General features: G+C 63.3%; 6 protein-coding genes across 13 annotated transcripts; 4 read left to right on the top strand and 2 right to left on the bottom strand.

Moving 5' to 3' along the window:
- Positions 1-2,322: 2,322 nt before the first annotated feature.
- On the bottom strand, positions 2,323-5,280 carry LOC125318252. The gene is made up of 4 exons (XM_048288843.1): positions 4,962-5,280; positions 4,622-4,722; positions 3,308-3,454; positions 2,323-3,200 (listed from the first exon to the last, which is right to left on the bottom strand). Exons 1-4 carry the CDS (start codon positions 5,263-5,265, stop codon positions 3,081-3,083), a joined length of 672 nt encoding a protein of 223 aa, XP_048144800.1. The 5' UTR covers positions 5,266-5,280; the 3' UTR covers positions 2,323-3,080.
- Positions 5,281-5,665: 385 nt separating this feature from the next.
- On the bottom strand, positions 5,666-7,070 carry S100A13 (S100 calcium binding protein A13). Of its 2 annotated transcripts, none has more exons than XM_048288831.1 (3): positions 6,545-7,070; positions 6,024-6,248; positions 5,666-5,855 (listed from the first exon to the last, which is right to left on the bottom strand). In XM_048288831.1, the coding sequence occupies exons 1-3, from the start codon at positions 7,022-7,024 to the stop codon at positions 5,721-5,723; spliced, it is 840 nt and encodes a 279-aa protein (XP_048144788.1). In that variant the 5' UTR covers positions 7,025-7,070; the 3' UTR covers positions 5,666-5,720. The 2 variants fall into 2 exon arrangements, with proteins under 2 accessions (XP_048144788.1, XP_048144789.1); XM_048288832.1 differs by having other exon boundaries at positions 6,627-6,712.
- A 1,851-nt stretch (positions 7,071-8,921) lies between these two features.
- On the top strand, positions 8,922-11,064 carry S100A1 (S100 calcium binding protein A1). Of its 2 annotated transcripts, none has more exons than XM_048288851.1 (3): positions 8,922-9,025; positions 10,510-10,658; positions 10,767-11,064. In XM_048288851.1, the coding sequence occupies exons 2-3, from the start codon at positions 10,518-10,520 to the stop codon at positions 10,908-10,910; spliced, it is 285 nt and encodes a 94-aa protein (XP_048144808.1). In that variant the 5' UTR covers positions 8,922-9,025; positions 10,510-10,517; the 3' UTR covers positions 10,911-11,064. The 2 variants fall into 2 exon arrangements, with proteins under 2 accessions (XP_048144808.1, XP_048144807.1); XM_048288850.1 differs by lacking the exon at positions 8,922-9,025 and adding an exon at positions 9,725-10,332.
- A 1,171-nt stretch (positions 11,065-12,235) lies between these two features.
- On the top strand, positions 12,236-17,568 carry LOC125318247 (chromatin target of PRMT1). 4 transcript variants are annotated; one of them, XM_048288837.1, is made up of 6 exons: positions 12,240-12,368; positions 13,631-13,706; positions 15,009-15,159; positions 16,385-16,565; positions 16,658-16,795; positions 17,228-17,568. In XM_048288837.1, exons 2-6 carry the CDS (start codon positions 13,642-13,644, stop codon positions 17,428-17,430), a joined length of 738 nt encoding a protein of 245 aa, XP_048144794.1. In that variant the 5' UTR covers positions 12,240-12,368; positions 13,631-13,641; the 3' UTR covers positions 17,431-17,568. The 4 variants fall into 4 exon arrangements, with proteins under 4 accessions (XP_048144791.1, XP_048144790.1, XP_048144794.1 ...); XM_048288835.1 differs by having other exon boundaries at positions 12,242-12,368; positions 16,382-16,565; XM_048288834.1 differs by lacking the exon at positions 17,228-17,568 and having other exon boundaries at positions 12,236-12,368; positions 16,658-17,217.
- Positions 17,569-18,890: 1,322 nt separating this feature from the next.
- Positions 18,891-24,857, top strand: LOC125318227 (mothers against decapentaplegic homolog 4-like). Of its 3 annotated transcripts, none has more exons than XM_048288807.1 (9): positions 18,891-19,020; positions 20,368-20,604; positions 21,347-21,521; positions 21,615-21,638; positions 21,751-21,933; positions 22,567-22,750; positions 23,757-23,925; positions 24,160-24,298; positions 24,432-24,857. In XM_048288807.1, exons 2-9 carry the CDS (start codon positions 20,380-20,382, stop codon positions 24,629-24,631), a joined length of 1,299 nt encoding a protein of 432 aa, XP_048144764.1. In that variant the 5' UTR covers positions 18,891-19,020; positions 20,368-20,379; the 3' UTR covers positions 24,632-24,857. The 3 variants fall into 3 exon arrangements, with proteins under 3 accessions (XP_048144764.1, XP_048144765.1, XP_048144766.1); XM_048288808.1 differs by lacking the exon at positions 21,751-21,933 and adding an exon at positions 22,429-22,479 and having other exon boundaries at positions 24,432-24,852; XM_048288809.1 differs by having other exon boundaries at positions 23,848-23,925; positions 24,432-24,595.
- A 181-nt stretch (positions 24,858-25,038) lies between these two features.
- On the top strand, positions 25,039-26,116 carry SNAPIN (SNAP associated protein). Its single transcript, XM_048288811.1, has 4 exons — positions 25,039-25,233; positions 25,553-25,599; positions 25,682-25,800; positions 25,877-26,116. The coding sequence occupies exons 1-4, from the start codon at positions 25,127-25,129 to the stop codon at positions 25,964-25,966; spliced, it is 363 nt and encodes a 120-aa protein (XP_048144768.1). The 5' UTR covers positions 25,039-25,126; the 3' UTR covers positions 25,967-26,116.
- Positions 26,117-26,232: the final 116 nt, after the last annotated feature.

Here is a 26,232-nt window from a genome sequence, read left to right as displayed (position 1 = left end):
GGGTTTTTAAGGAGGCTCCCACCCCTCCCTGACGTTCCCAGGGCGTTCCCAGACTGGGGCTTACCTGGGAAATGGCTCCCCGGGATTGCAACACCGGGACGGGTCGGAGCGAGCAGGGACCCGCCGCCGGCCCCGGCTCCTTCCCGGGGGCTGCTGGGGCTCTTCGCGCTTTGGGGTGACGGGACGTGTTTGGGGAACACCCCAAAAACACCCCACGGGGTGCACGGGGCCGAGGGCGCCCAGCAGTGGGGAGCAGGCACAGAATTCCCACCTGATCCCAGGGTTTGCAAATCCACCCATCCACGCACCAGCAGGAGCCCAGCTCCTCCATCCCACAGCACATCCCAGCTCCAACCCACGCCAGCACCGGGGGGATCTGCCTGGAAAGGCAGGGAACATCCTTTATTTGAGCCAAAACCTCTTGTTCTGGTGGGTGGAAGGGGCTGACACAGGTTTGGGGTCCTGGAAGCTCCGAGCGGGGCCGTGTTCAGTACTTGGGATGGGTAAGGCTCTTCCCAGCTGGGAGCTGGGCTTGTAAAGTCCCATCCGTAATTAATTATCCCAGCAAATTGTAGGCCTGGTGTCTCCCAGCGCGATCCGATGCCGAGATCAGATCCCGGCCTTATCGGGAAGGGCACATCTCGGGATGCAAAGCAGGAGGTGATTTATTACAGGCGGGAGCCACCTGCTCCCAGCACCTCTGGAACTCCCATCCCGGAAAAAACGTGTCATCCTGGCTCTCCCCCGGCCTCTTCCTAATCTCGGTCGGGAGGAAGCAAACCTGTTCTGGGCCGAGATGCTCCGGTGTCGTGGCGTTGATGCAACATCCCGGGAGGGTGGGAATCCCTCCCGGACCCTGCAGGCAAACAGCTCACGCCTGAATCACGGCCTTTCATCGCTCTGCTCTGCTGGCAGATGTCACAACCACATCCAGGCCCTTATTTTTACAAGGCATCCAGGGCGTGTGCGGTGCGCTCGGAGCAGCCAAGAACCATCTCAGCCCATCCCAGGACTATTCCCAGCCCTTTGGACCCCCGGGGAGGTCGGGGTCCCCCTGCTCCAGCTCCCCCATCTGAAGGGGCGGGAGGTGTTTGATGTCTCGTGGACGAGCTCTGCACCATGGGAGCCTTTCCAGAGGGGCCAAGCCCTGGATTTGGGGTCTCTGGTGACCTCCAGGATGGGTAATCCCGGTGCCGCGTCCTCACTGAGGGGCACCGGCTGTCCCAGTGCGGACTGTGCTGTTCCTGTCACCTCCAGAACATTCCAGATACACCAGACACTCATCCAGGGGTGGCTCACGCCGCAGGAATCACCCTCCCGATGCCTCACTGTCACACCAGGGACAGGAACGGGGCCCAGGACTCCCCACTGGTGCAGGGAAGAGGACTCGGGAGCTCCGGCTCCCCTTTCCCCCCCATCACCCCGACCTGACACATTTCCTGTCTCTAATTAAGCGCACGCCACACCTTTCTGCTTAATTTCCATCTATTTATTTCCAAGGAAGGAACAATAAATAGTCATTCCCGTTGTGAAATCCAGCCCAGGCTGAGAGCAGACAGAAGGTGGCTGTGGCCGAGCCGCGGTGCCGGAGCTGCAGGACCTGTCCCCTGCCCACCCCCGGCTCTTATCACCTTTCCCGAGCTTTGGATCACTTTGGGGTTGGTTTTCTCCCTCACGAGGTGACCAAGGTGCTGCTGAGGTGCCCACGCCCTGTCCCTTTTTGGGAGACTCCTTTTTAGGGTCCCTGCTGCATTTCCAGGGTGCCCACAGGCTCCTCCAGGATGTGGAGCTCGGTGGGAATGGCCCGGATGGCAGAGGAAAAGTGGGAAAACCGGGTTCTCCAGCCCATTTCTTCACTCTCCATGCGCTCAGCGCCGGAGCCAATTGTGAGGCTCAGCTTTGTGTCATTTACTCTTTCCCAATTTGCTGTAATTACACCCAAATCCCACGTTCTCCCGGCACAGATGGGATCTCACTCCCAGCCTCGCAGCCCTCGGGTCTTTCCAAGCCCAAGATTTCAGGATCTCCCCTGAGCTCCCCTCAGCCCAGGAGCCACATTCCCAAAGCCCTGCCCAGAGCACGGCCCTGGCTCTGCTTGTGGGGTCCCCACAGCGGGGACCAGCAGGCACCTGGGAATTGGGAATGTGGAGAGCCCTGGGATGGCCACAGGGGTCACACACACCCAGAGCATCCCCTGCACCGTCATCCTCTGCACCCCCCAAAGCGATGCCCCCAGCCCCCAATCTCTGCAGCCCCAGCCCCCCCGACCCCCCCACTTCCCCTCTCCTCCCCCCAAGGACAAACGAGGTCACCCCATCCTGGTTGGTCTGTTTGGTTTTTTTTTTTTTTCCAGTGTTTTCCTTTATTAATTTATACAAAAATGGTTACAAGTGGCCCAAGCTGATCCCAACCCGCCCCTGCCCCAGCCCCAAGCCCGGCTGCCAGCCGAGGGCCGGAATCCCTGGACATGGGGAGCACCGGGAGGGCAGCACATCCCAGAAGAGCCCCCCCAAAAACCGGGCAGCACGGTCCCTGCACCGGGGGGGACGTCAGGGAAGGCTCCCAGGCCACATCCACCCACCCACAGCCACAGCGGAGCCCGGGATGCCCCTGGAGGTGCCATGGGGTGACAGGGCACAGGGCTGGGGGGACGAGCCCGCACATCCAAGGGGGTTGGGGGAAAGGAGCCGAGTCCCTCTCGCTGCGATGCTCCGGGGCTGGGGGACCCGCGCCCGGAGGGTTTCCAGGGCCGCAGGTGGGACACGCCCGGGGATGGAGGCGCTGGAGCAAAGGACGGAGAGAGGTGGCTCCGGAGCAGGGCCAGGACCCCCCCGTGCCACCTCCCCCCACGCCGGGCACGGAGCGGAGCTGGGGATGGGCAGGGAGCGTTCCTGACGGGAAGGAGCCGAGGAGGGCAGGGATGGAGCCGGGGAGGGGGATCCTCCTCGCGGGAGGAGACGAGGCCCGGCAGGAGGGACGACGTCGCTTTTTCCCAGGCGCATCCCCCGGGACCAGCAGCCTCCTGCGCTTCCCAGAGCGGAGCCTGAGGCCTCGGGCGCCTTCCCGTCCCCCACCACCTTCTACTTCCTCCGGCAGCCCTTGGCCGCATCCCCCATCATGTCCCAGTACTCTCCGAACTCCAGCTTGGCCTCGTTAGGGTCTCCCATGCATTCGATCTTCTCTTCCAGGGGTCCCACGCACTGTGGAGAGAACATCGGGGTGATGGGGCTGGGGGCTCCCAACAACAGCACGGCCCCCCTCCCCCCCCCCTACAGCTCCCCCTGCCCACCCCGGGCTCTGCCCTCACCTTGCCCAGGTGGGGCAGCTTCTGCACCACCAGCTCCTGCATCTCGTTGGGGGTCAGGTACTCCTTCTGCCCCTTCACTGCGTAGCAGTGGAACTGGCTGATGACGGTCTCGATGGCCCGTTCCACGTCCGTGAGCTCCTGGCAATCCTGCGGGGGGGGACAGGGGGTGAGCGCCGGCGGGACACCTCCATGGAGGGGTGGGACAACTCCCTGGAGGGGTGGGACAGCTCTCCAGAGGGCTGGGACATCCCCCGGGTGGACAGGACAAGCCCCGAGCGGGTGAGACACTCCCTGGGCAAACGATCGTGGGATAAATCTCCTTATCAGGACGAGGCCTCTCTGCGCAGATGTGAGACCCCCTCCCATCCAGCTGTGCCACCCCCCACCCAGATGTGAGCCCCCACTGTCCACAATTCCCGCACGGATTCCAGACCGCTCCACACAGATCTGACGCCATCCAGATGTTGCGCCCACCCCCATCCAGCTGTTGCGCCCCTCCACAGCGGCTCTGCCCGGCTGTGACAGCCCCTCCCGCTGCCACCCCGCGTCCCCCAGAGCTGTCACCCCCCAGAAGTGCTGGCCCAGAGCTGTCCCCGCCCGGGGCCCGCCAGGCTCAGCCACCCCGGCGTCTCTCGCCACCCCCGGCCGTCCCGACTGGTTCTTCCTCTCCTCCGCACGAGTGGCGATGGCAGCGTGAGTCAGTGCCCGGGATGACGCCGGGATGGGGCTCGGCAGCGGCCGGAACCCCTCTCCCACCCCGCAGACCCCGTCCCCGGCGGGGTGGAGGGCACGGAACATCCCGACCCCCGTTCCCGACTCGTGCGGGTCCGTTTAAGGGAAACGAGGGTGATTCACTCAAATCTGCGGTTTCTCCTCGAAACGCCGTGAAACCACAGCCGGTGATGCCCAGCGGGAAGAGCCTGGCAACCTCCGGAGCCTCAGCCCGGCGCCCCAAATCTTCCACAGGTGCAAAGGGGTGCGGAGTGGGCACTCCCGTTTGAAAGCCGAGGAAAACAGGAGCTTTTCTGCCGTTGGGCATCCTCGGAGAGGCTGCAAGGAGCGCGGGCAGCTCCCGGAGGTCAATCCACGGGAGCAGGACAAAGCTGCCTGCTTCCCCGAGCTTTCAAGCGGCTCCGCAGCACCAGCTCCCCGTGCCCAGCGTTGCCAAACCCCAAAACAGCCCCCGGCTCCTGCAGCGGCTGCCGGCCGGGGCTGCCTCTGAGTCGCGCCGTGCCCAGGGCTCCGAGGCCGGGGCCTTGCGGGGTCCCCCCCCGCCCCGCCGGGGGTCCCGGTGCCGCAGTGTCCCCGCCGGACCTTGCGCTTCTTGCGGCAGTTGCACTGGCCCATCCTGCTCCTCGCGGCTCCTCGGGGGCAGCGCCGGGGGTCTCTCCTCTGCGACGCGGGGTCCGGGGGAGCTGGCGAGGGAAGGAAGCCAAGCTCAGCTCTCGGCTCCGGGGGGAGCCTCCTCTCCTCCTCCAGCGCCAGGACTCCTCCTCATCCCCGAGCGCAGGGCGAGGAAGGAGCCCCGGGATGCGGCGGCGGAGCTGCCGGGACACGTCCCCGGCGTCCTCGCAAGTTGTGGCAGAGACGAGCGTGGGAGCAGAGGGGCCCGGGGGCGCAGACCCCCGTCCCGAGGGGCGGCCGGGCCACTTACCTGCAGCACGGGCTGTCCCGGGTGTGCGCGGGCTGCGGCGGGCCGGGGTTTTATACCGGGGAGGTGTGAGTGGGAGCTCCGTGGTGCAAGGCGTCTCATTTGGGAGCCTGGCCCCGGGCCAGCGTGGGGCCGGGAAACGCCTCCTTCCCGGCCACACTGATGGTTCCCCATCCAACCGGGCCTGGCGCGGCCGCGGCGCCGCGTGGGAACGGCCACCGGGCCCCGGATGGTCACCCCACAGCGGGATTTCACCGCGGCCCAGCAGCGCCGGGATTTGGGAGCGGAACGCTGGGAATGGGGACATTCCCTAACCGGGATGTGCTGGTGGATGTGTCCCCCTGTGCCACCCAAGACCCTGCAGAGGACGGGCATTGATGCCACGGAGCTGGCGGCCACCGCGGCCAGTGCGGCATCGCTTCCAGGGATCTCCCGAGCCCCACCCCAGCCACAGCCATAGCTCTGCCCCCCACCCAGCCCCCACCGCGGCAGGAAGGTGTTTGTGGGGGGCAGGGTGACACCCCAAAAGCCAGACCAGCACAAGGGCAATGTGGGAACAGCCCCATCCATCACGGAGTGCCCAGAGCCACCAGTGATCCCCATCCCACCCTCCCGGGGCTGGGCCCGTCCCCAGCATGGCCACCACAGGGGAGGAGATGGGGCCCCAAATCAGGAGCCCCCACCAAGAACAGCAGCGATGCTCAGGCTCAGGGAGACCTCTTTTATTTGCCGCACGTCGGCCGAGTCTCCGCAGCGGCCCCGTCACTTCTTCCCCGCTTTCTCCCTGCGCATGGCCTTGGCCAGCTCCCCGATCAGCCGCCAGTACTCGCCGAACCTCAGCTCCTCGTCGTTGTTCACGTCCAGCTCGCTCATCTTCTCCTCCAGAGAGGGCACGTCCTGCGGGGAGGACGCGGGAGGCTCGGCCACTTCCCTGTCCCCAGAGGGCCGGGATGGACATGGGGGGAGCAGAGGCTGCTCCTGCCTGCAAATCCCAGGGGATCGGGAGCAGCCCCCCAGCTCAGGGGGGGACTCACGGGGACCCCGCGGTGCTGGCGCTCCCCTCACCTTCATCAGGTTGGGCAGCTGGAGCCGCACCAGCTCCTTGAACTCCCCGGCGGTCAGCGTCCCCTTCTTGCCCTCCTTGGCCGCGAAGGTGAAGAACACGGTGACGATGCGCTCGATGGCCGTCTCCAGCTCGGTCAGCTTGGTCACCTCGGTCACGTCAGTCACCTCGGTCACATCGGTCACCTCGGCCGTGGCCATGGCACCGGACACGCTGGTGGCCCGGGGCTGCAGGGACAGGAGCCCAGAGGGGGTCGGAGACAGAGGGGTGTCCCGGGGGGGACCCTCGCCACCTCCCCAGCCCAGCGAGTCTGAGAGGGCTCAGCTCAGCCCCGCAGGGCTCAGGAGGGTGCCGGGGCTTGTGCAGGACCACGGCGAGGGGCAGCAGGTCCCGGTGATGACGCCGCTGCCACCCGGCCCAGGAGCGGGGACACGGGGAAGGGACAGAGGCACATCAGGGGTCCCCAGCGGCGCTGCCGTGCCCGGGGTGGGGCCGGAGCTGCGGGCGGCGATGCCGCACTTACCCCCTCGCTGCGGGCAGGTTGTGGCCCCCGGGAGGTTTCGGGGGGTTCAGGAGGTTTGGGGAGGTTTCGGGAGGTTTTATACCTGCGCCGCAGGAGGGGACAGCGCAGCCTTTGTGTCCCCCCCTCCCCGCGCCGGTGTTGGGTTTCCTGGTGCGGACGGACGGACGCGCAGACACCGCCCGGGCGCCGCCGTCCGTCCGTCCGTCCGTCCCTCCCTCCGTCCGTCCCTCCGTCCTCTGCTCCCTCCCCAAGCGGGCACCGGACCAAACTCGGGCTGAACTCGCCGCGGCCTCGGCGGCGCCGCCCGGGGACCTCCGGTGGGGACAGGACGGGACCGCGGGCAGAGAAGCCCCCGGGGCTGGAGCACCGCCCGGGACCTTTCACGGAACCGTTCGCAGAAACATTCACGGGATCATTCTCAGGATCATTTAGGCTGGAAAAGACCTCCGAGATGATTGAATCCAAACTTTTGAGCCCCATTCCGGGGGTGCAGGGAAAACGTCACCCCCAACTCCCTCCCTACAGGGCTGGGGGTGCGCTGGGGACAAGGATGTGACCCCAGCGCCCCGGTGACGTCGCTGTCACATCCCGGCCTGGCCCCGGCAGTGTCACCGACCCAGGGCCCGGCTCGACCCGCACCGAGTGAGAGTTGTGACTCAGCCGCCCGCTGACATCATCCCTATTAATAGTGGGCTCTGTAAAAATTAATTAATCCAAATTAATTAGGGGGTTGGAACGGCCCGAGCACTCCCCTTTAATCAGTAGGTATTTATAACATGGCAGCCCTGGCACGTTTCCACCCGGCAGGTCCCGCTGGCACCGACATTCCCACGGGGACCCCAACACCCTGAGAGGACCCCGGACACAGCCCCGGGACTGTCCCCAATGTCCCCAACCTCACCTAGCGGGGTGACAAGGAGCGAGGCTGCAGCGAGCAGCCCCCCAGGGCAACACATGGGAATTTGGGGTCCCAAAGTCCCGGGGGTGTTTTGGGGACCGAGGGCAGGGAGGTCCCCACACAATGTGCCCGTCACCAGCGCGGTTTGCGCTGAGCCCTGACACACTCACTGCACCTCTCCACGGGTGCAGGGAGGCTCTGTCCCCACCCCACAAACGCCACACCAGCTCACGGGGCAGGAATTGGCTTCCTGCAGCCCCATCCGGCCCTGGGATGACAGGGGGACAGGGCTGGGACGTCCGTCGAGCCCCACGTCAGGGGACCGAGATGGTCTCTTGGGAAACCGCCGGGTGAGTCAGGCCCGGCAGGGACCGGGACAGGTTTGGGGTGAATCACCGGCCCCGGGAGCCAGGCGGGCCCATGACTCCCTGGCCCTGGAATTCGGGGAGTCGGGATGGGGTGAGCAAGGGGGAGATGCTGCAGTGGCCCCACAACAGGAGGGGGACACAGGAAAGGCGCCTCCAGGTCTTTTGTCACCCTGGGGTCCCCATCTGGACTGTCCCGACAGGCAGGGAGTGGTCACCCGGCCTTGGGGACCCCGGCAGGGGCAGGAGGGGACCATAAAGGGATGGAGACTGGGACCATAGAGGGACTGAGGCCATCTAGGGACAGGGATGGGGCCATATAGGGACAGGGACCGTATAGGGACTTGGGCCATACAGGACCACGGGACCCCGTGTGACAGGGTGACCACGTGCAACCCAGGGGGTCAGTGTCCACTTCCATGTTGTGGTCTTGGGGCTGTCCACACAACCTGTCTGGGCTGGGGACCCCAACCAGGGATGGTCACAGTGGCCGCCACGGTGACCAGCCCGGCAGTGGCCCCTGCTGGCCCCGTCGGGGCTCGTTGGAGCGGACCGTGGGGCCAAAGCAGGTGCCCAGAGCCACCGCGGTGTCCCCAGCGGCTCCTCCCACTCCAAACCCCCGCCGATGGATGGAAAAGCCTCTTCCAGAGCCCCGGCGATGGGACGGGGAGACAAGATCGGCCCAGCCCCGGCACCGGGAACTGGAGCGACTGGTTTGGCTAGGTCAGAGCGGAGCAGGGGAGTCGCAGTGGCTGAAACCTGTTCCAAGTGTGTGTAAAGCTCCTGGCATGTCCCTCGCTGCTCCCGCTGTGGAAAGGGCTTGTCCTGGGAATGTGCCAGCCGGGCGTGCTCTGCCCCCGGCCGCGGGGTCCGGGACCCCCGGGACCCCCCCAGTGTTGGGGGTTCCCCCTGGGCCACTTCGGTCCCGCCGCTGGGGCCGGATCCTGCTCTCCCAAAAGGGTTCGGGGGTCTGGGGATGCCCAGTTCAGGCTCTCGGGAGCGGCCGGAGCCCTCAGGAGCGCTCGGACGCTCCGGCCGTGCCGGTGTCCGGCAGTCCTGGCTCTGTCCCCTCTGACCCTGCCTGGCAGAGAGTGGGGTCGGGGTTATTTTTGGGTGATGCCTGTCCCCGTCCCGAGCAGCTGCTGCCCCGGTGACGTTCCCGGGCGTTCCCGGAATCCCGCCCGCTGCCGAGCCGCTCCGGGGACAGGGACACACCGAGTGAGTGCCACCGGGGTCCTTCCCAGTCCCCCCCATCCCCAGGCTCAGGATCTGGCCCCTCCTGGAGCCCCCCCTCCCTGCCCCACGCCACAGATGGGAGCTGTGTCCTGCTGGGAAGCTGAGCTGCCGTTTGGGATCCCCACTTCCAGCTGGGACCCCCAATTCCAGCTGGGACCCTCATCCCTGTCTGGGCCCCCCCATGTCCATCCAGGACCCCCAGCGCCCTCATTCCCGGGGCAGTGGGGAGGGGGTTTGGCCTCACAGGACCAGCAATTTTGGGGTCCCCAGGCAGGGCCCACCCTCAGCCTTTCCCAGCCACGGGCACAGGAAGATGGAAACGGAGGGAGTGGGATGTAATTAACCCTAAATTAGGGCTGGGATCCGGGATGAAGAGCCCGGCACCACGCGGCTCTTGTGAAAATGCAGCTCCTGTTTGGGGGAGGGGTCCCAATTCCTAGGGGGGGGGGGGGGGGCTCCCAGAAAGGGTGGGATGAGGAATTTGGGAGCTGAGGAATTTGGGAGCTAAGCTCCCCAGGGATGCCAGAGCCGGGGAGGCCACGGGGGTCCAGCCCGCGCGGATCCGGGGCCGTAACGGGATCCGCGGGATTATCAGCATCGCCCAGGCCAGCTCGGAATCCGGTTTCTTGGCCGAGGCGTTGCTGCAGCAACGTCCGGCTTGGAATTGTGGGGCCTTTTCAGCTGGACAAGAGGCCTTTCAGCTCACGGGGGGCCCCGCAGAGTCACCCGATAGCCCCCGCGGCTCCCCCCGGGCCCCGCTGGCTCCCGTGGCGAGGCCGAGGACACCGGATACCTTTATCAGCCCCGGGAGCGGGGCTGGGCACGGATCCGGCCCCGTGGATGCGGCCCCGCGGCGCTGACAGATGGGGGATGCCGGCGGTGACACCGCGGGGTCACGGCGTGGCCACCGCGGTCACCTGGGGGTCCCTGGGGACTCCGGCAGGGATTGACCCCAGCGAGGGACTCCGGTGCCCATCCCAACCCTCCCAATTTCCCCGATTTTTCTGCGTCCCGGAGCATCCAGGGGTGGTGGGGAGCACCCGAGGCTGGGCACAAGGAGCCCCCTGAAGTGATGTTGTCACCCCGGCCCTGCCCGCGGGGTCCGCAGGTGCTGCCCGCTGCCACCCCGGGGGCTCTGCCCCCCACGCCCGGCCCCCGCGGGGGTGGCCGGCGGTGCCAGCCGGGCTGTCCAGCCCCGGTATCGGATCCTCCCGGAGGGAGGGGGCTTGGAGCTTATTTAACGTGCCCGGCCGGGCCGGGAGGGCACACTCGGAGCGCGGGGAGCTCAGGTGAGCACAGGCACCTCTGTTCCCTCCCAAAACCCCCCCAAAACTCCTTACCCAGCCCCTAGGAACCCCCCCAGTTCCCCAACCCTGCCCAGCAGGGCCATGGCCGGGGGGTGGGTGACATTTGGGGGGTGGCACTGAGACGGGGGGCTGGCGGGTGACGTGCCGGGGGTCCCGCAGCCAGAGCCATGGGATCGCAGCTGGAAGGGGCCATGGAGACCCTCATCAACGTCTTCCACCACTACTCGGGCAAGGAGGGTGACAAGTACAAGCTGAGCAAGAAGGAGCTCAAGGAGCTGCTGCAGAGCGAGCTGGGATGTTTCCTGGAGGTAACTGGGACCAGTCCGGGGCCTGGGGGGGCTCCCTTTCCCCCATTCCCTGGGGGAACAGCAGCTGCCCAGCCCCAGGGCTCACCCTGTGCCCCCCCCCCCCCCAAGACCCAGAAGGACGCAGGGGCCGTGGAGAAGATCATGCAGGACCTGGATGAGAACGGTGATGGAGAGGTGGATTTCCAGGAATTCGTGGTCCTGGTGGCAGCCCTGACCGTGGCCTGCAACACCTTCTTCTGGGAGAACGCCTGACCCCCCCCCCTCACCGCAGCAGGACCTGGATTCCCAAAATCCAGAGCTCCCCTCCCCTCCCCACCACCCCTCAGCTCACTCCCTCTGCTCCCCAGCATTCCCAGGGGATCCCGCTGGGATCCAGCTCCACAATAAAGGCACCAATCCAGCCCGAGGTGTGTTGTCAGCTCCTTCATTGCTGGCGTCGGGATTCCTGTCCTGTCCCCCTGCGAGTGCCCCTGGGGATTCCAGGGAATATTCCCACTCTGGGGTCACGGGGAAAAGCCGCCCCGGGTCACCCCAAATGCCCGGAGACACCCCTGGCTCCACCCTGGGATCCACCCTGGAATCCACCAGGATTGCCCAGGGCAGGGTGACCCCGGGGCGGGTGATCCCGGCCGGTGTTGGGGTGTGGGACACGGGAGCACCGGGATTTGGGAAGTGGGGGTGACAGGCTGAGACTCGCTGCAGGTGGCTCCAGAGGCGCCGGCACCGCGCCTGTGGGGCTGGAGGAACCGGTTGGGATCTCCCGGCCCAGCGGGATGGGACGGTGGCCAAGGGCCCCACCAGGGCCACCAGCGCCATCATCCGCCTGCGATCCCGGCTCGGGATTGGCCCTGCCAGGGCTGGGATGGACATCGGGAAAGGGGCATGGGAAAGGGGTCAAGGAACAGCTGGACAGTGCTCCCACGGACATGGTGGGACACTGGGGGTGTCCTGGGCAGGGCCAGGGGTTGGACTCGGTGGTCCCTTCCAGCTCCACAGTTCCCTAACCCCTGGATCCTATATGATTCCAGGACCCAGTAATTTTGTGACTCTATGACTCCCTGATCCTGTGAGCCCATCGCAATTCCGTGATTCCGTAATTCCAGGATTCTGTGGCGTCTCCGTGAGAATGGAATCGACAACGGAGCTGACAAAACCGACGCACGGAGTTCGCAACTCCGCAAATCCGCGGAATCCGAGGGTTCCACCACCGTGTGGCTCCGCGACTCCACGCTCCCATGACGCCCTATTTCCTCGATCCCGTAACTCCCTGGTCCCACGCTTCCATGACGAATCCATGACGATTCCATGACGATTCCATGACGATTCCATGACGATTCCACCACTCTCTATGACGTCACCAGAACGCCACCCCCCCATTCCCGCCAGAACGTTCCCGCCCCCTCCCTTGGCCCCGCCCATTTCCCCCGCCCCCTCCGGGGGCTGCACCAACCACCGCCCACCCGGGGGGGGGGCTCGCGCGGCGGTGGGCGTGGCCGAGCGCGCGGCCGCCATTTCGGCGGGGGCGGGAGCGGCGCCGGCGCCATTTTGTCTCGGGCGGCTGAGGGAGAAGCGGCGGCGGCGGCGGCGGGAGCGGGAGCGGGAGCGGGCGGAGCTCAGCGCCAGCCCCGGCCCCGCGCCGGCCCCACTCCGGCCCCGCACTCACCCGCCTGCCCGCCGGAGCCACCGGAGACCTGGCGACCGTGTGCTTCGGTGAGCGACCGGCACGGCTGTGCGGGGGCGGGGCGCCGCTGAGGGCCCGGGGAGTCCCCTCACGGTCCGGGGGGTCCCCTCAGGGTCGGGGCTTTTCCCCCTGATCGGGCTCTGGGGTCGGGGCTGAGGGGGGCGGAGCGGGTTGGGTTTTTTTTCCCCTCAGGAAGAAAAATGCTTTAAAAACCACTTCAAATTGAAAAAGCCGCTTTATCTTAAAATAAAAATTTTAAATATAATGGGAGACAGGAAGAAGGCTTTCTGTTGTCTCAATTTCTGACTGTTAATCCTCTCAATAAAGCGGTTTTTTGAAGGTATTATAGGGTGAGCGCATCCCGGCCGTCATCCACCCGTTAAATTTGCTGCTAATTATAAATGAAATTAATAAATCGATCTGCGGAGCTCAGGGGTTGGAGCTCAGCATGTTTCTGTAGCATCCAGCACGGGGTGGGATTTAAATCCCTGCCCTGAGGGAGGTGGAACCTCGATGTTTTTAAAGGATACGATGCTTTCATAGTATAATCTTAAGATTTTTATTCCTAATTTTGTGCGCTCTGCCCCTAAAATTGGGGTTTGCACCTTGGTAATGCTAGAAACATGGGAAATGTGGAGGTGTCACTGTGCTAAAGGCATTTGGTCGCTATTTACAGCTGGATTTTTGTGTTATTACTCCAAAAAAAGATATTCACTGTAAAGAGAAATTTTTACTAAGAGTGAATTAAAGTAACTCCCGTATTTATTAAACCTGGTGAGGGGCTAGAAAACACTAAAAATAAATAAATACGGTACCTATAACCTGCCTCACTCTTAATTCTCTCCACACAGAACAGAGGTTTTTTAATGTTTAATTATATAAATACGTGACAATCATATAAATTTGATGTCCTTGGTTCTGTTTTGCATCTTTACTCTGAAGATGGCATTTGGTTGCCATCTTGCTGCTGGGTTTTTGTATTATTCCTCCTAATATTGCTGAAATAGTCACTATGAAAAGATAAACTTTTGGTCAGGGTGAAATAAAGGAACTCTCTGATTAATTAAAACTGGGAGAGAGCTAGAAAACATTAAAAAAATCCCAGAATCAGAGCCAAAAAATTCTGGCAGAGGGCTAAAAAACACTGAAAATAAATGAATATGTTACACATAACCTGCCCCAATCTTGATGTCCTCCACCCAAGGAGGCAGAATGGGGGGATTTTTAGCATTTAATGGTTATAAATGTATAACAAAGGTCTAAATTTTCTCTTTTGGGCCCTGTTTTGCAGATTCTCTGAAGATGGCTGCACAGTCAGCACCGAAGGTCGTGCTAAAGAGCACCACCAAGATGTCTCTGAACGAGCGGTGAGGAAGCCAACGGCACCTTCAGCTCCTAAGAAATCATTTTTTTTTACTTAATTCTCACTATCCAAATCCAAAACCCACCGTGGTTTCCGCCCTCTTTTAACCTCGTCGAGCGAGCGGGTGCCTCCACACCTGCCTTACCCTCCGACCCCTGCGGCACGCAAGGTTAAAAGGGCCAAATTCCGGAGGGATTTCTCCGTGTTTTAGTGTTGATTCGCCAAGTAAATCCGGTGGGATGTGTTGTAAGAGCAGAGACCAACCTCACACCCTCCCTGTCTCTCCCACATGTTTTGACATTGGTATTTTGGCTCTGCTGCCGCGCCCGAGGGTCCCACCTGCCCGGGTGGGCTCTGTAAGAGGCCGGCAGCGGCCCCGGAACCGGCCCGAAGGCCCTTCTGGGCCTTGTAAGAGGCAAAAGCTTCGCTTCACCTCCATCTCTCTCTGTCCTTGAGCTCTTCCCGTGGGTCATTCCGCTGGGTTTTTCCACGTGTGGCTCCTCTGTGACGACTAACGGGTGTCCTGTTCTCCCGCCGAGCACTTTGGGGTTAAATGCGTTGGGATGGGGCAGCTTTTGCTCCAGGCAGTGCTGCAGGGAGGTGTGGCCTGAGCTCAGGGACACCTTGCTGGCACATTCCCTCCCTGTCAGCCCATATTCCTCGTTTTTGGGGGGGTGGATTTCACTCTCCAGCTCCCAGGAAGCTGCTGGGTTGCTGCTCAGGAGCTTTATTCGCCGTCTCGCTGCGTGTTTGCTCTTCAGTTGAGAAATAAAAGCGCCACATAAATTCCCAAGTGGCCTCATTTCAGGAGAACAGCTGGGTGGAATTCAGGAGATGCTCTGGGTGGTGGAATTTTGTAGAATCATGGAATTGTTAAGGTTGGAAAAGGCTTTAAGACGATCCCTTCCAACCTGGTGCCGGAGGACGCCGCGTGTGGTGTCTTTCCAACCTACCTCCTGCCCTGGAATTTTGATGCTTTTCCCAGATTTTTTGGGGGTTGATTTGGCTTTTGCTGTCCTGTTTCTCCCCCCCAACCCCCCCCGTCACGGCCATCCCCGCTTCCTGCTGGTTGTCACCCCTTCTGCCATCTCTAAACCCACTAACCTCCAGCTTTCTCATTCCCACTGGAAACTTCCACCTCATTCCTGCCTTTCCAGTCCTCGCGGCCAGCGAGGAATCCGTAATCCCATAAGTACCACTCTTTGCATAAGGTTCATGGGAGCTGGAGCCCCACTCGAGCACCGTGAAATGCCGATAATTGTGTGTTTTAAGCTTTAATTAAACCCCGTTTTATTCGACCTTGAAGCTTCACTAACATGCTGAAGAACAAACAGCCGATGCCGGTGAATATCCGGGCCACCATGCAGCAGCAGCAGCTGGCCAGCGCCCGAAACAGACGCCTGGCCCAGCAGATGGAGAACAGACCGTCTGTGCAGGCCGCTCTGAAGCTCAAACAGGTGAGGGAAAAGGGGATTTGGGCCTTGCAGGAAGTGGAAAAAACGGCTCCAGAAGGAGACAAGAGGCCGGAGAAGGGAAGGGGATGGAGGGTGAGTGTGGGGGGCTGTTGGAGAAGAGGAGGCTCAGTGTGGGGGACAGTCTGGCTCTCCACAGCTCCTGACGGGAGGGTCAGGTTGGAATCAGGAGGAATTTTTTCCTGGAAAGGATTGTCAGGTGTTGGAAAGGGCTGCCCAGTGAGGTTTGGAGTCGCCATCCCTGGAGGTGTCCAGAGATTTGGCACTAGGTGCTCTGGGCTGGTGACAAGGTGGGGATTGGACTTGATTGTCTGGGACAATCTTTCCCAGCCTGGATACTTCTGGGATTCTGTAAAAAAAGGTGTTGGAGAGTGTCCAAAGGAGGGACATGAGGATGGAGAAGGGTCTGGAGGGGCCATACGAGGAGTGGCTGAGGGCACTTGGTGTGTCCATCTGGAGCAGAGGGGAGACTCAGGGATCTGCAGCTCCGATCTCTGCTCCCTGTGAGCGGGGACAGGACCCAGGGAACGGCTGGAGCCGTGTCAGGGGGTTCAGGTTGGAGATCAGGGAAAGGTTCTTCCCCCAGAGGATGCTGGGGCACTGAACAGGGAATGGGTATGACCCTGAGGCTGCCAGGGCTCCAGGAATGCTTGAACAATGCTCTCAGGGATGCACAGAGTGAGATTTTGGGGCCTCTGTGGAGAGGCAGGAGTTGGCCTGGATGATCGTGATGGATCCCTCCCAACTCAGGGCATTTCATGATCCTAAAAATGATACCTGGGAGGGACTTGCAGTCAGTTCCATTTTTTACCTCGGATAAGTAACACGTCGTCGTTCCGTGGTTGTTGGTGTTGGCGTGGGGGTGTCGGATGCTGGGTGTTGATGTCTCCTCTCTATTTTTCCAGAGAAATGGCTCATCCCGGGGTCCGGGAGCTGCCGAGTGCTTCACCTCACAGTCCCACGGCAGCGACAGTCGCTGCCGGTCGGTGCCAGCCCTTAAAATCCCACCCCAGCTCCACCCTCCCTCGGTAGCCGCTGCGAGGAGCAGCGGGACAAACTCCCGTGCTGATTATTTGGGAATGCAGGCCTGGGTTTCAGGCACAACCCTCCGTCTCAAGCACATTATTCCAACCCCACGCTGCGTGTGCTGTGTCCCCAATCCCAGATTGCTGCATGACTCCTGTCCCACCCACATCTTCTCTTCCAGAAGAGCTTGAAGCAACGCCTCGGCAAGAGCAACATCCAGGCGCGGCTGGGCCGGCCGGCGGGGACGCTGGCCCGCGGAGCCCTGGGGGGCCGGGGCCTGGCCCTGGGACAGCGGGGGATGCCCCGGGGGGCCCTGCGGGGCCGCGGCGCCCGGGCCATGATCCGAGGAGGGGTCGCGCTCCGAGGTCAGTACGGCCGCTGTCGCTGCCATCCCCAGCATCTCCCCCTTACGCTCTTGCCCGGGCTGAAATCCCGCTTTTCTGGTTCTCCACTGAAGGTCAAGCCCTGCTCCGCGGCGGGAGAGGGATTGCCCCCCGGATGGGCCTGCGGAGAGGCGGGATCAGGGGCCGCGGGGGCCCGGGAAGAGGCGGCCTGGGCCGGGGTGCCATGGGCCGGGGAGGGATCGGCGGCAGAGGTGAGTGCCCGGGGCTTCGGGAACAACAGGAATTCAGCTGGAATCCTTTCCTGGTTAAGGCTGGGGCGTGGAACCTGCAGTACCAAAAATTCCCAGCCTGGAATAAAAACCAATTATCCAAAACTTGGTTATTTTTAAAACAGACATGGAGTAGGGGTGTGAGGGGGGAAACGCAGGAGCCAGATGTTGGGGGGGGGGGGGTGTTGATCTTACAGCCAGATGTTGGTGTTGCGCTGGGATTGAGGAATTCTCGGGAAGCTCCTGATCAGTTTGAGTGGCAGTTCTTGGTCTGAGAAAGAGCTGGGAGCGAACATCTGTTTGAGCATCTGCACCGACTCGGGAGCACCTCATGGAGCCGAGCAGGGTGGGAAATGCTGGGATGGAGGGAGTGACGTGTTTTCCATCCATCCATCCATCCATCCATCCCGGCAGGTCGCGGCATGGCCGGGCGGGGCCGGGGCGGCTTCGGTGGGCGCGGCAGAGGCCGGGGCCGCGGCAGAGGCTCCGCACGCCCAGCCCTCACCAAGGAGCAGCTGGACAACCAGCTGGACGCCTACATGTCCAAGACCAAGGGACACCTGGATGCCGAGCTGGACGCGTACATGGCACAGACGGATCCCGAGGCCACCGACTGAGGGGCCGGGACTGCCGGGGGAAGGGGGGAAATTGTTCCATCGGGAGCTGCAGTGGGAATCCCCGATGGAAAATTCAGACTTAGTGTGTTCTTCGATGTTTTGATACTCTCTGTTGTATTAAACTTTTTTTGGATTGTTCTTTCGGGGCATCTTTTTGGTGGTTTTTCCCCGAGGAAATGTACGGGGGATGGATCTGCCGCGGAGAATCTGCTGCTGGTGGTGCCAGGGATGCATCCGTGGCTTGGGGACCAGGTGTTTGTGTGCCTCTGGAGATCCACGGCTGAGTTTTGAGATGGTTTTGTTGGGTTTTGGGATTGGCTGTTGGATATTTGGGATCACCAAGTTCCCAGCTGGAGTTCAGTTTAACCCACCTGAAGCCAAATCCAGGAAGAGCCTGAGTTTGGCTGTTGTTTTCCTTCCAGACACTCAGATCCTCTTGTTCTGCACCAAAAATTCCTGTAGGGTTGGAGCAGGTGGAAAAATTCCTTGTTTCAGTGGGTTTTTGGGGGTTGAAGCTTGAGTTCTTTTGGCGCCGTGTTTCTGTGTGGTTCAAGTGTTTGTTTAAAGGAATGAGAGGCAGGGACAGAAAATTCAGCCAGGACTGTGAACTGGAGTTCTGGAAATGCCTGTTTTTTCCAGAACAGATTCCAAAATTAATCATTTTTCAAAAACATAATTGAACCCGGTGTGATTTGGGGAAGGGTTTGTGCTTTTATCACTCACCCCTTCCACGCTTTAAGTTTACCTGTGCCATTGGAATCTTGCATTTCTGGTTAGTTAAATGAGAGAGAATTCCCAAAAGCGCTGTGTGGGGTTTTTCTCTGGAAATGGGATTTTTCTGTTCCTACTCTCCCTGAATTTACTCTGCAGGGGCAGAAGGAAGAGGAGAGGGTGCGGGCAGAGGGCTGGGGCAGCTCTGGCTCGCACCGGGAATCCACCGGCTCCCGGCTCATTCCCGGGGGATGACCGGGACCGGGGCCCGCGACATTCCCAGGGGATAACCGGGAGCGGGACCCGCGGCATTCCCGGGGGATAACCGGGACCGGGGCCCGCGACATTCCCAGGGGATAACCGGGAGCGGGACCCGCGGCATTCCCGGGGGCTAACCGGGACCGAGACCGGCGGCATTCCCGGGGGGTAACCGGGACCGAAACCGGCGGCATTCCCGGGGGATAACCGGGACCCGCGGCATTCCCCGTGGGAGCGGGGCAGGGCGGGCTCTGGGACCCGGCGGCGCCGGGGGCGGGGCCCGTCTGGAGGCTCGGGCCGTGAAAGCGCGGCCGCGATTGGCTGTCGGGGCGAGGCCCGGCTGTCTCGGGCGCTGCCATTGGCTGCGGCGCGGCGGCGCCTCACGCGCTCCGGCCGCTCCTTTTGTTATTGTAGGGAAGGAGTTGGGAAAGGGCTGAGGGAGCGGGAAAGGGCTGAGGGAAGGAGGAGAGGGAAGGTGGGGGAGCCTGAGGGCAGCAGGAAGGGGCTGAGGGAAGGGCAGAGGACTGAGGGAGGGGGCTGCAGGCAGGGCAGCAGCACCGTGAGCCGGAGGAGATGCGGCGGGAGCCGGGCCGCGAGTGAGGGCAGCCGGGGGCGGCGGAGGTGAGTAGGGCCCGACCCCTCATCGGTCCCCTGGGGGTCCCCACTGGTGTCCCTTCCTTGAAACCTGTCACCCCTCAAAGCCCCTGCGCCATCCCTGTCACCTCGCCGTGCCCCATGGTGTGCCAGGAGCATCCCTGTTCGGAGAGCTTTGGGACTCGGGACATGGGATCAGACAGGGGTTCTCCTGGCAGGAGCAATGTGGGGTGAGGATGGAGCCAGGGAGAAACCACGTCTGGCCCCCACTCACACCAGTTTCCCCCAAAGCGGACTGGGCTGAGTTTTGGAAGGGGACAGAGGTGGTTCTGACCCTTCCAGTCTTGCCTGGAGCAGCCTTGGGATGCAGCCACCAGAGCCGGGGGGACCAGGACCCTGCCAGGGTGACCCTGCACAGCCCCAGCTCGCAGAGTGTCCCCTCTTCCACTGCTTTTAGCCCCAAAACTTGAGGCAGAGCATGGGCAGGGGTCATGGCAGGGAGCAAGGAATGCTGGCATTGAGGCAGCACCAGGATCCCCGGGATGAGATCCCCAGGATGAGATCCTGGGATGAGATCCCGGGATGAGATCCCCGGGATGAACCCCAGAGCCTGGCGAGGGACTCAGGGTTGTATGCCCACCACGGGGGGCTCCATGGGGTCCCTCCAGCATCCCTGGAAGTGTCCCCATGCCCTGATGGCATCTTGGAGGAGCCCGGCACAGGGGGACGCGCAGGGGGTGCTGGCAGGACACCCAGGCTCCCTCCCGATCCCAGATAAGGAGCAGGAACCAGCGGTTTGTTGTGTCTGCCGCCATCCCAAGGATTTTCCAAGGCTCTGGAACGCTGCATCCAGGCTCTGGCGTGAGCAGGGTCTGGCAGGGAGACAGGAAAGGGAGAAGTCGGGGAGAGAGAGGGGTTAAGGAGCGGCGCCAGGCCGGGCGCTGTTTAGTCTGGCCTCGGCGGCGGCAGCGAGAGCGGGTCCGTCCCCGTGGCACTGGGCACGGACACAGCTCTGCGCCCTGCCAGGCGCTGGGGACACCGCTGTCCCCGAGCCTGGTGCCAGGGTGCCACCACCCAGCTCTGGCTCTGCTGCTGTGGGGAGCTGGGGACAGCCTGAGTGTCCCTGTAAACCCTATGTCCTGTCACCTCACCCCCTGGGACTCAGGGACCGTGGAACCCAGGCGTTGGGTGACAGATGGCTTTGTCCCAGGTCCTCCTCACCTGGAGGAGGGTGCCACCTTCCCGGTGCCACACGGGCCACATGTCCCTTGTGCCAGCAGCACCCGGCTCGGTGTCCCCGCGCAGGCGAGGGCAGTGGGGACAGCGTGTCCCCTGCAGCAGGGTGACAGGCAGGGTCACGCCTGTGCCTTGCAGGGCCGCAGCGCCATGTCCCTGGGCAGTGACAGCGGCCCCGGCATCGTGCACAGCCTGCTGTGCCACCGGCAGGGAGGGGACAGCGAGGCCTTCGCCCGCCGCGCCATCCAGAGCCTCCTCAGGAAGCTGAAGGAGAAGAGGGACGAGCTGGACGCGCTCGTGGCCGCTGTCACCTCCGGCGGGGCCCAGCCCGGCCAGTGTGTCACCGTCCAGCGCACCCTGGACGGGCGGCTCCAGGTACCCCCGGGACACGGGGACGGGGGGCTCGGCGGGACTGGCCCAGCCTGGAACCCCCCGGGAACCCCCCGGACTTCCCCGGGCTGAGTGGGACACAGGTGACCCGTGACACCCCCTGTAAACCCTCCCCAAGTTTGGGGGTCCTGAATGTTGGGGTATCCCAAAACCCCTGACCCCCCCATCCCCCCGATTCCTCCCCAAGTTTGGGGGTCCTGAGTGTTGGGGTGTCCCAAAACCCCTGACCCCCCCACCCCCCCGATTCCTCCCCAAGTTTGGGGGTCCTGAATGTTGGGGTATCCCAAAACCCCTGACCCCCCCCATCCCCCCGATTCCTCCCCAAGTTTGGGGGTCCTGAGTGTTGGGGTGTCCCAAAACCCCTGACCCCCCCACCCCCCCGATTCCTCCCCAAGTTTGGGGGTCCTGGGGTGCCCCCATAACTCCACGCCCCCTCCCCACGCTGTCGGAGCGGATGGATCCCCCTGCCCGCATCCCCCTCCCCTCTGCGGCATCCCCCTCGCCCGCCCTGCCCGGGATGAGTCAGTGTCTGGCAGCCCTCGGCCCGGGGGGGGAGATCGGGGTGAGTTTGTTATGTCTGGAGCCGGGAGGCACGAGGGGACCCCCGGCCTGGCGCCAGCCCCGCGCTGGGGGGGCTCTGGAGGGATCCCGGTGTCACCCGGGGCTGGATGTTGTCACGCTGGGGAGGGACACCACCCCTCAGCCCCCTCCCTTTGTGCCCCCGCAGGTGGCCGGCAGGAAGGGGTTCCCCCACGTCATCTACGCCCGGCTCTGGCGCTGGCCCGACCTGCACAAAAACGAGCTGAAACCCGTCAAATTCTGCCAATTCGCCTTCGACCTCAAGTGCGACAGCGTTTGTGTCAACCCCTACCACTACGAGCGTGTGGGGACCCCCACCAGCGGTGAGCCGGGACCCCCGGGTGGGGGGATTCCCCAAAGCGGGGGGGGGGGGGGGGTCACCAGCACCCCTAAACCCCCCTCACCTCTCCCGACAGGTCTGAGCATCCAGAAGAGCACAGGTGAGACCCGAGCCCGGGGCCGGCGGGGAGCCCCCCCGGAGCCAGCCCAGCCCCCCGCAGCGGGTCCCCGTGCCCCCCATGGTCTCCGGTGTGTGTCCCCCGCCCTCCCCAGTGCCCCCTGCGCGTCCGGTGAAGGAGGAGTTTGTCCATGACTGTGTGCAGATGGAGCTGCCGGCCCGTCGGGAGTTGGGGGCCGAGCCCCCTGCCCAGCCCTGCCAAGCGCTGCGCCCCCGGCAGCCCCCTGAGCCCCCCTGTGTGCCCCAGACCTACCCTGCGCTCCCCATGGCACCCCAAGGTGAGACCCCCCCCCCCCCCCTTAACCCCCACCCTGCAAGGGTTTGGGGGCATCACCCCGAGCCCCCCACCCCATGTACCCTACAATGACCCCCTGTGACCCCACATTGTTCCCGTATTCCCCCACAGTGGCCCCCCAGGACCCGCTGCTCCCCCTGCCCCACGCCGAGGGCTCCCCAGCACAGCTCCCCCTGCAGAACGGGTACCCCAAACCACCCTACCACAGTGAGTATGGGGACACCCCCCTGCCCCCAGCCATCCTTGGGGACCCCCCTGTGTCACGCTCTCTTCTCCTTCAGGTTCACCACTGAGCTGGACCAGTGGGGTCCTCTACAGCCCAAATTTGGAGGGGTCACAGCCCCCCACACCACAACAGAACCAGAGCCACCCGCAGGCCCCCCAGCACCACCCCAACCCCTGCTGTAGGTTTGGGGGGCACCGGGTGAGGGCTGGAGGGGTCTGCAGGGCGCTGACCCCCCCTCTCTGCCCCTCCCAGGGCCCCCCCACCACAACCCCGTGCTCCAGCCCCCCGTGTCCACCCACCCCGGTGAGTGCCCTCACCCTCCTGAGCACCCATGGGTGCCATGACCCCCCCCCCCCGTCCCCACCCAAAAATCCACATCCCCCCTTCCAGGGCCGGAATTCTGGTGCTCCATCGCCTACTTCGAGCAGGACGTGCAGGTGGGGGAGATCTTCAAGGTGCCCTCGAGCTGCCCCACCGTGGTGGTGGATGGGTACGTGGACCCCTCGGGGGGAGCCCGGTTCTGCCTGGGGCAGCTCTCCAACGTCCAGCGCTGTGCGGCCAGCGAGAGGGCACGGTGGGTGCACGGGGGGCACTGGGAGGGACGGGGGAGCAATGGGGGGAGCAGGCGGGGGAATGGGGTCAGAGGGGCACAGGGGGTGTGGGGTGGGCAATGTGGGGGGGAAGGATGGGGAGCAAAAAGGGTAATGGGGGTAGAGGGGGGATTTGGGGGATGAATGGGAGAAGGGGGGATGAATGGGAGAAGGGAGGATTTGGGGGATAAATGGGAGAAGGGGGGATTTTGATGAATGGGAGAAGGAGGGATTTGGGGGATAAATGGGAGAAAGGGGAAATGAGGGATGAATGGGAGATGGGGGGATTTGGATGAATGGGAGAAGGAGGGATATGGGGGATGAATGAGAGAAGGGAGGATATGGGGGATAAATGGGAGAAGGGAGGATTTGGGGGATAAATGGGAGAAGGGAGGATATGGAGGATAAATGGGAGAAGGGGGGATTTGGGGGATAAATGGGAGAAGGGAGGATTTGGGGGATAAATGGGAGAAGGAAGGATTTGGGGATAAATGGGAGAAGGGGGGATTTGGGGGATAAATGGGAGAAGGGGGGATTTGGGGGATGAATGGGAGAAGGAGGGATATGGGGGATAAATGGGAGAAGGGGGGATATGGGAGATAAATGGAAGAAGGGGGGATTTGGGGGATAAATGGGAGGAGGGAGGATATGGGGGATAAATGGAAGAAGGAGGGATTTGGGGGATAAATGGGAGAAGGAGGGATATGGGGGATAAATGGGAGGAGGGAGGATATGGGGGATAAATGGGGGATAATTAGGCCAGAAGGAGGAAAAGGGGAAGAATCAGAGGAAGAAGGGGAGATGTGAGGGGAAAATGGGGATATGGGGGAAAGGGGGATCCAGGAGGGATAATTAGGGCAGGAGGGAGGGGGGGATATGAGTGAAAACCATGGAATAATCAGGGCAAAATGGGGACAAACCTGGGGCCTGTCCCGGATGGGTGGAAGCCGGGGTGGGGCCGTGGGGGTCCGTGCTGAGGGTCTCGGCCAGGCTGCACATCGGGAAGGGGGTGCAGCTGGAGCGGCGCGGAGAGGGGGACGTGTGGATGCGCTGCCGGAGCGACCACGCCGTGTTCGTGCAGAGCTTCTACCTGGACAGGGAGGCCGGCAGAGCCCCCGGGGACGCCGTGCACAAGGTCTACCCCGGAGCACACATCAAGGTCGGGGGTCTCCGGGGGTCTCCGGGGGTCTCTGGGTGTCCTCAGGCCCCCAGGAAGGGCACCAGGGGTGGGGGGAGCTCCGTGCTCAGATTTTAGGGGGTTTTGGGCAATGGGGGAGGGCAGTGGAAGGACGCAAGGGATGGAGAGAGCCCCGTATGGCCACGCTGAAGGGGACACCGGGGTACCCCCCACCCCAAAGCCTCCCCGCTCAGGGGTCCCCCCGTGTCCCCGCAGGTGTTTGACCTGCGCCAGTGCCACCGGCAGATGCAGCAGCAGGCGGCCACTGCCCAGGCTGCGGCCACTGCTCAGGCCGCTGCTGTGGCCGGCAGCATCCCCGGGCCTGGCTCAGTGGGCGGCATCGCTCCGGCCATCGGTGAGTGACCACAGGGGTGACACAACCCCCATGATGACCATGTCTCCCGCGGGGCTGTCAGTGGCCACCCATCGTTAGTGAGTGACCCCAGGGTGGGTTGGGAGCCCCGTGGTGACCGTGTAACCCCCCCCAGGGCTGTCGGTGGCCGCGGGGCTCGGCGTGGATGACCTGCGGCGCCTGTGCCTCGTTAGGCTGAGCTTCGTCAAAGGCTGGGGGCCCGACTACCCCCGGGCCAGCATCACCTGCACGCCCTGCTGGATCGAGGTGCACCTGCACCGCGCCCTGCAGCTGCTCGACCACGTCCTGCACGCCCTGCCCGACGCCCACGCCTGACTCCTGGAAGGAAGAGCCAAAAAAAAAAGAGGAAATAAAGGCAAAAAAATGAGGCGAAATGACCAAAAATGTGTTGGTTTAACGGTTATTTAATGGATGGGGTCGGAATTTGCGGCCTGGCTGTAGTGCAGCCGATCCAGGCCCTCAGTGCTGATTTCCACCTCCTGACTTAACTTTTGTATGAAAAGAAACAAAAAAAAAGAAGATTAAAAAAAAGCCAAAAAAGCAAGGTGAAAGGACCAAAACTGTGTTGTTTTAACCATTATTTGATGGATGGGGCTGGAGCCTGTGGCCTGGGTTTGTCAGCGCCTTTGACGGACGCTCAGCAGCGCAGCTGTGCCCCCAGATGCCCCTCCAGATGCGTTTCCAGATGTGCCTCCAGCTGTGCCCTCGGAACTACATTTCCCAGCAGCTCCCGCGGCGCGCACCGGAAGCGGCTTCTCCCGGCCCGCGGACTCGGTTTCCCGGCAGCTCCCGCGGCGCCTGTGGGCCAAGATGGCGGCGGGGAGCGGCCCCGGGGCGCGGGAGCTCTTTGCTGAGGGGCTCCTGCAGTTCCTGCGGCCCGCGGTGCGACAGCTCGACCGGCACGTCCACAGCGTCAGGTGCGGGCAGACCGAGCGGCCGGGAGCGGGGCAGGACGGGCCGGGAGCGGGCCGGGGCGCGGCGGGCCGGGGCTGAAAGGCTGAGGGGCAGGTAGGGCCGGGAAGGGCAGTTTCGTGGGGCTGAAGGGCCTTGGGTGCATGTGGGGGCCAGATTTGGGGATGAAGGGCTTTGGGGATACGGGAAGTGGGCAGTGCTGGGGAGGTTGGTGGCTGAGGGGGGGGGGGGTAGAGGTGGTTGGGGGCTGCAGGTCCCATATTGGGGGGGATAGAGGTGGATTTGGGGTGCGGATCCAGGGTTTTACCTGCCCCGCTTCCACAGGGAGAGCCAGGTGGAGCTGCGGGAGCACATCGACAGCCTGGCCACAGGTGAGCCAAAGCCGGGGGTCACCCCTGCCCCCCTCACCCCTCAGCGTGGGGGCACGGGGGGCTCACCCAAACCCCTCCCCAGAGCTTTGCCGCATCAATGAGGACCAGAAAGTGGCGCTGGACCTCGACCCCTACGTGAAGAAGCTGCTGAACGCCCGGCGCCGCGTGGTGCTGGTTAACAACATCCTGCAGAACGCCCAGGTGAGGGGGGACAGGGGGTTCTGGGGGTCCCAGAGCCCCCCCCCAGGTGCTGACAGGTGACTTTTGCCATGTCCAGGAGCGGCTGCGGAGGCTGAACCACAGCGTGGCCAAGGAGACGGTGCGGAGGAGGGCGATGCTGGAGGCTGGGGGCTACCAGGGCAAGTGACCGAGTGACCAGGCAGGGGAGCAGGTATCCCTGTTTATCCCAGCTCAGGAATTGAGGGGATGTCCCCCATCACCTGCAGCCGAGGGAACCGGGACACTCCGAGCCATGTTCCCGGATTTGTGGGCGCTGGAATAAAACTGACTGAGAGTCCGTGATGCTCCCACGTCCCTGAGGGGCCTTGGGGACAACAAAGCCAGGCAGGTACTGCCAAGGGGATCTGGGCACCTCCAGGTTGGATTTGGACACCCCCAGGTGGGATTCGGGCT

This window comes from Corvus hawaiiensis, chromosome 29 (genome assembly GCF_020740725.1).
Source record: "Corvus hawaiiensis isolate bCorHaw1 chromosome 29, bCorHaw1.pri.cur, whole genome shotgun sequence".
In the NCBI taxonomy this organism is placed as follows: Eukaryota; Metazoa; Chordata; class Aves; order Passeriformes; family Corvidae; genus Corvus; species Corvus hawaiiensis.
The sequence above is the reverse complement of the archived record's forward strand: the minus strand, read 5'-3'. Positions and strand labels throughout refer to the sequence as shown.

What these genes read in the sequence shown, in the direction of transcription:
- LOC125318252 (XM_048288843.1), bottom strand. Translation starts at nt 5,265, where the DNA reads ATGTCCCCATTCCCAGCGTTCCGCTCCCAAATCCCGGCGCTGCTGGGC. An exon ending in ACTGCCGCAAGAAGCGCAAG is followed by an intron (nt 3,455 to 4,621) that starts GTCCGGCGGGGA and finishes CCCCCCCCGCAG; the next exon opens with GATTGCCAGGAGCTCACGGA. An exon ending in AGCTGCCCCACCTGGGCAAG is followed by an intron (nt 3,201 to 3,307) that starts GTGAGGGCAGAG and finishes TTCTCTCCACAG; the next exon opens with TGCGTGGGACCCCTGGAAGA.
- S100A13 (XM_048288831.1), bottom strand. Translation starts at nt 7,024, where the DNA reads ATGGGGCTCAAAAGTTTGGATTCAATCATCTCGGAGGTCTTTTCCAGC. An exon ending in AACCTGCCCGCAGCGAGGGG is followed by an intron (nt 6,249 to 6,544) that starts GTAAGTGCGGCA and finishes CTGTCCCTGCAG; the next exon opens with CCCCGGGCCACCAGCGTGTC. An exon ending in AGCTGCCCAACCTGATGAAG is followed by an intron (nt 5,856 to 6,023) that starts GTGAGGGGAGCG and finishes TCCTCCCCGCAG; the next exon opens with GACGTGCCCTCTCTGGAGGA.
- S100A1 (XM_048288850.1), top strand. Translation starts at nt 10,116, where the DNA reads ATGTTGTCACCCCGGCCCTGCCCGCGGGGTCCGCAGGTGCTGCCCGCT. An exon ending in TCGGAGCGCGGGGAGCTCAG is followed by an intron (nt 10,333 to 10,509) that starts GTGAGCACAGGC and finishes GGGGTCCCGCAG; the next exon opens with CCAGAGCCATGGGATCGCAG. An exon ending in AGCTGGGATGTTTCCTGGAG is followed by an intron (nt 10,659 to 10,766) that starts GTAACTGGGACC and finishes CCCCCCCCCAAG; the next exon opens with ACCCAGAAGGACGCAGGGGC.
- LOC125318247 (XM_048288833.1), top strand. Translation starts at nt 13,642, where the DNA reads ATGGCTGCACAGTCAGCACCGAAGGTCGTGCTAAAGAGCACCACCAAG. An exon ending in AAGATGTCTCTGAACGAGCG is followed by an intron (nt 13,707 to 15,008) that starts GTGAGGAAGCCA and finishes TCGACCTTGAAG; the next exon opens with CTTCACTAACATGCTGAAGA. An exon ending in AGGAGGGGTCGCGCTCCGAG is followed by an intron (nt 16,566 to 16,657) that starts GTCAGTACGGCC and finishes TCTCCACTGAAG; the next exon opens with GTCAAGCCCTGCTCCGCGGC.
- LOC125318227 (XM_048288807.1), top strand. Translation starts at nt 20,380, where the DNA reads ATGTCCCTGGGCAGTGACAGCGGCCCCGGCATCGTGCACAGCCTGCTG. An exon ending in GCTCCCCATGGCACCCCAAG is followed by an intron (nt 21,934 to 22,566) that starts GTGAGACCCCCC and finishes CCCCCCTTCCAG; the next exon opens with GGCCGGAATTCTGGTGCTCC. An exon ending in CGGCATCGCTCCGGCCATCG is followed by an intron (nt 24,299 to 24,431) that starts GTGAGTGACCAC and finishes AACCCCCCCCAG; the next exon opens with GGCTGTCGGTGGCCGCGGGG.
- SNAPIN (XM_048288811.1), top strand. Translation starts at nt 25,127, where the DNA reads ATGGCGGCGGGGAGCGGCCCCGGGGCGCGGGAGCTCTTTGCTGAGGGG. An exon ending in CGGCACGTCCACAGCGTCAG is followed by an intron (nt 25,234 to 25,552) that starts GTGCGGGCAGAC and finishes CCGCTTCCACAG; the next exon opens with GGAGAGCCAGGTGGAGCTGC. An exon ending in CATCGACAGCCTGGCCACAG is followed by an intron (nt 25,600 to 25,681) that starts GTGAGCCAAAGC and finishes ACCCCTCCCCAG; the next exon opens with AGCTTTGCCGCATCAATGAG.